Here is a 4,979-nt window from a genome sequence, read left to right as displayed (position 1 = left end):
AATCATTTGAATGGCACCTATTCGTAAATTTTTATTTTTTTCTTCAAAAATAAATGTCTGGGGTTTGTTTTGATTCGGGACAAATGTCTGAGCTGTTTTGCCTATTCTATGACTTATAGATGCTAGTTAAAATTACTCTCTTCTTGGACTGAATTATGTTTGCTTATACTCTATTTTTATGCTTCGTTGTGTTTAGTTAATTAATATTAGGGGCCTGCTGGTATTTCAGCTCAAATACATCATATGGTTTTAATAACGATCTACTTGTGATGTACAAGTTAGGACGAAGGGTATTTGTTCGGATTAATCATTACTCGTGTTCTCCGTTGTAAAAACCTGCCTTCCTACCTAACATCAATTGTGTCTTTTTTCCATTCAAAACCGTATCACATTTTTATGCTGCTAATCGTCGTAACCGATCGTTCGTATAGGACTCACAAATACTTGAACAATTATTTTTATGATTAAAAAAACAGGTCCATCCATTCAATTCAACAGTTTATCGACCGGTTAGACCATACTAATAAAGCACTAACTCTGGGACATTATGCAAGTTTCGAGTATTTGTCGAGCAGATCGAGGCTTACACACGCTTCGGTTTACTTATGGTAGCATAATTGATGGTGGCAGAAATATTTCGCTGATCATCGGGATGTTCGTTAAATACTGATAAGTCAAAGTCACTCTCCTGGCTACGGCGTACCGATGCGATGCTACCCGATACGCTGTAACCGATCGACGAAGACTGGTGGCTGTGGTGCTGGTGAGATTGTTGTGTTTGCGTTGGACTTAGTGTTCCTATCGTACCAGGTTCTCCAATAATTTCATAATCATCCGAAGGGGGTGGTCGTGTCTTCGCGCCCGCAACATTCATATTGCGATCCGAAGAAAGCCCAATAGGGACAACCGTTTTGTAGTCGGACGTATGGCGCGTGGAAGTGCGGAAAAAATCCAACCGATCATACTCCAGCCGAACGTGGTTTTCACTGTTATGCAGGGATAGAAGTCCTCTCGACGAGCAGCTCTCGGCTTCAGTCTCGGTTCCGTGTAATATTTCCGTGTGTTTGACATCGTCTAAACCGTACAGTTTCCACGCGTCGGTTATATCTTTGACGCACTCGTAGTCCACCTCTTTGTTTTTACACCCACCGTGCTGCTCGTTAGCTTTCCCGTTATTTTGGACGAATATTGTCCGATTCAGTTCCATCTGGTCGGTACTGCACTGCCCACTGTGGCCGTTGTTCTTGATAAACACAGTAGAAACATTGGAATGCTTTGGATCGGGCTCGGGTAATGCAGGTGAACCTTGCTTGCGAGGCGGCTTTGCAGGGATACTTTTTAACTGCGTCACCGTACTGTGTGCCGAGACATCATTAAATGCGGGAAGAAGATCGATCGACGAGAGGTGCGCAGTCACGTTGTCATCACAATGTATCCCGGGCAAGGGACTTCTGGACCCGGGTTCCAGGGCTAGTGCAGCGCACAGTTGACTGCTTAACGAGTGCGTTCCGAGCTCGGCCAGAGAGAGATTCTTTTTCATCGACTTCATCTTGGTCAGCATGCAGCGGAAAATATCCTGCGGATTGGCGTTGTCTAACTTGAACGTTCCTTCGCCCGTGTTGCACTTCCGGCCAGCCTCGAAGGTAAACTTGCCCTCTCGGTAGCCATACTTGCGAATGTAACGATACGGCCACACGGCCACGGTTAGGCTCTCATCCTCGTAGCTTTTCAACCGCATCTCCATCTGCCCCAGCTCCAGCGTGTACATTTTCGGTTCGATGCCATTCTTTATCGAAGCATCAGTTGGTATCAGTGTTACGGTGTAGATTCCTTCACTGTAAGATAAACAGTACAGATCATTATCCTCCTCGATCGTATTTAGCCGTGGCGGGGGTGGCGTTTGATTAGAATTGTCCTGGAATGCAACAATCTGCAGGGCGTTGGTCCACTGACGAGCCACCGATTCGTCGGGCGAGTAAAGCTGGATTTGACCAGTTACCGAAATTATGTTAATTGTATTCTGTGGCGGCTGGTCCAGCACTATTTTGACACAATTTTTCAGAGTTACGATGCGAGGCGTTTTGTCGTGCTCGGTATCGCTTATCTCAAGTCTTTCAATTCCATGGCGGCTTGCTTTAAACAGTTGGCAGTACTTTAGCTGAAAGAAGGATAGATGTTAGAGCGAATAGAGGAAAGCCCACAAACGTGTGATATGTAAATTTTATACACACGATCGTGCCAAAACAACGCACGCACAAACCTACCTTTTTGGCGACCCGCCAGGAAAATCCACTTTGCGATTTCACCGTGAGAAACCCCGACAGGAACGGACACTCTTCTTCATCCATCACAATCTTGGGAATGTAAATTTAACACAGAACACATGAAAACTGCTTTTGTTTGCTGCACATTTAACCATTCATGATCTTTCTTCTTCAGTGACAAACTTTCCTTTCGATTACATTTTTCTAATGCACAGAGCGTTTGACATTTCGTTTTTCTGCATTTGACATTTCGTGATCAAGGTTACTTGGACAAAGCTACTTGGTAAGCTTGTCACTAACAACCTTGGTATAGCTTAAGCTGCGTGCGCACATCACAGTGAACTAGGCGCGTGTTTTTCCACGGACAAATTTTAATTCAATTATGATAATCATGACTTGCACAATGTTTTCAATTAGGAGACAAACACGAAAGTTATTAAAATAATTTATGTAGTGTCAGTTTTTTTGTAGAAAGATTCGATAGGTAACTCTATCAAACTCTAATGACGAAAATATGTCGAAAACTAACCATTCAATGGAATGGAATGTGAAAAAACTAAACTTGTTTATTATCGTATTTTAAACAGATTCCCAGCTGAAATGTATAACTTGAAAAGTTTTTTTTCAGTTTGTGTATTTCGGTTTTTTTTGGCAACCCGAGAGATACTTGGCGTCTCCATTATCTTTGACTTTGACCATTTAATAGAAAAATTGGGCTTTTAAAAATTATATAAAACAAACAAATTGATAATCCCAATAAATAAAGGCAAAACAATAATAAAATGCATTGAAATAATGATAAGAAACATGTAAGATTGGCAAGGCAATATCAGGGATGCCGTGGAAGCTCTATCAACATATCATTATTGCATCGTTCACACAAACGTAGGGGGGATGGAGAAAATTATCCTAGATCAACGGAAACGATGTTGATGATAGCACCATTCAAACCAAAATCATGTAGATGACGATAAACAAGAAACCCGGGAAGCTAAAGGACATCCAATACTAAGAAGAAGCTGACTAAGGGTATGAGAATACTTGGGAAAATTATCTTGTAGAAAAAAGAGCAGGAAAGAAAACTTAATGAAAGAGGACTCCTATCACATGCACATGTTGACTGTGACGCAGACGGGTACGGTTGACTCATCGCAAACACTCCGATTGCTATATGGACCGGAAAATGATGATGATGATTTTTATTGTGTTAGACTCCTTAGACTTTTCCCACAACCCGCCCTTTACCCGCTTTTCCTTATGGCGGGGTCCTGGCGGTATCTTTTCCGGTCACATCTACTCCATTGATTGCATTTCGAGGCAAAATTGTGAGGCATTCGGCTGGAGAGTGCTTTTTTGCTATACTATTTTCTAAAAGCATGGTCAGTTGAACAGGTTTCAGGCGCCCTTTCGCTGGACGTTCGCAAACAGGGTTTCTAGATGGCGTCGGTTCAGGAAGATCCTAAACTGTCCCATACACATCCGCACACATCCACATTTGTTGGGTACATATGATCTTGTTTTGGTTATCCGTTATTGCACCCAAACAAAGAAATTCCATCTAATTTTGTGGGATGGGGAAATATGATCGGAAGATAACTGACACACCGGAACAGGAAGTAACATTTCAGCATGGGCTCACTGGCGGTACGACTTTCCTTTTTGCCCTTTTTTCGGTGGGAGATAAAAGACGTCCCAAATGGAAGGGGAAACAGCTTTTCCCAATTCTCTCAACTCTTTTCACCGACAGACTGAAAATTTGAGCCGTCGGAGGGAGAAGGGGAAAACTTGGCACACACATACACCACATCTTGCTACTAGCGTGCGTTTGCAGCTTTCGATTTCAAATTCCATTTTTGTGGGGCTTTCCAGGAGGAAAATGCTGATGTCCCAGCAGCTTACCGTTGATGCTTATTTATCCTTTTCCCTTTCGCTTCTTATGAAACGACGTTTGCCGGCCGGGAATCACCAGGGGAAAATCCTTTGACGTCAAAAACAGTGACGGGCTGACCGTGACGAGCCGGAATGGATGGGATTCAAATGACCATCTCGCCGTGGCCGTCGTGAGATAAGGTATTTTGGATGGTTTTCGAAGAAACTGTGTTTCGGTGAGGGCATTCATTCCAAGTTTTGGCTTCTGGTTGAGTTTTCCCAATGTGGTTTCCCACAGGACCTGACGGGTCGGGATCATCGGTTTGGTGTAAAGCGTAGTCGTCCCGATGCAGGGATCATTTCGTCGTTTCTTTTCCAATATTTTTTCTCATTTTGAGGATGTCTACATTTGATGTTACGACATGTTTTGGAAATTTAATCGAATTAAACTATGACCGTTTCGTAGGAAGTATAAATGATAACTTATTCAATGTGTTTCCAATTTCCAAGCTCCTGACCAAAATAAACTTCAAACGGTGGGTTTTAAAGTTTCGACCCTACTTTAAGACAGCATTAATACTTTGAAGAATGGAGACCCAATTATTATTGGTTCCAGTATGCTGTAAACAATGTTACGTTTCTTTATTTGCTTAACACTGTTAACATAATTTATTCAATGTGTTTCCAATTTGTTCAATGTAAAGCTCCAGACCAAAACAAACTTCAAACGGCGGGTTTGCAAGTTTCAACCCTGTTTTAAGGCAGCATTAATACTTTGAAGAATGGAGACCCAATTATTATAGGTTCTAGCATGCTGTAAGCAATGTTACGTTTCTTTATTTGCTT

At 42.2% G+C, this 4,979-nt stretch overlaps 1 protein-coding gene across 1 annotated transcript; it reads right to left on the bottom strand.

The window, feature by feature from the left end:
- Nucleotides 1–417: 417 nt before the first annotated feature.
- LOC131271938 (docking protein 2) lies at nucleotides 418–2,422 on the bottom strand. The gene is made up of 2 exons (XM_058273528.1): nucleotides 2,265–2,422; nucleotides 418–2,158 (listed from the first exon to the last, which is right to left on the bottom strand). The coding sequence occupies exons 1-2, from the start codon at nucleotides 2,346–2,348 to the stop codon at nucleotides 584–586; spliced, it is 1,659 nt and encodes a 552-aa protein (XP_058129511.1). The 5' UTR covers nucleotides 2,349–2,422; the 3' UTR covers nucleotides 418–583.
- Nucleotides 2,423–4,979: the final 2,557 nt, after the last annotated feature.

The sequence above is a fragment of the Anopheles coustani genome, chromosome 3 (genome assembly GCF_943734705.1).
Source record: "Anopheles coustani chromosome 3, idAnoCousDA_361_x.2, whole genome shotgun sequence".
Classification (NCBI taxonomy): domain Eukaryota; kingdom Metazoa; phylum Arthropoda; class Insecta; order Diptera; family Culicidae; genus Anopheles; species Anopheles coustani.
The sequence above is the reverse complement of the archived record's forward strand: the minus strand, read 5'-3'. Positions and strand labels throughout refer to the sequence as shown.

Bases quoted from the DNA above. Each gene is read 5' to 3' on its own strand.
- LOC131271938 (XM_058273528.1), bottom strand. From the start codon at position 2,348: ATGGATGAAGAAGAGTGTCCGTTCCTGTCGGGGTTTCTCACGGTGAAA. The intron at 2,159-2,264 runs GTAGGTTTGTGC...TCCTTCTTTCAG, and splicing joins CCTGGCGGGTCGCCAAAAAG to CTAAAGTACTGCCAACTGTT.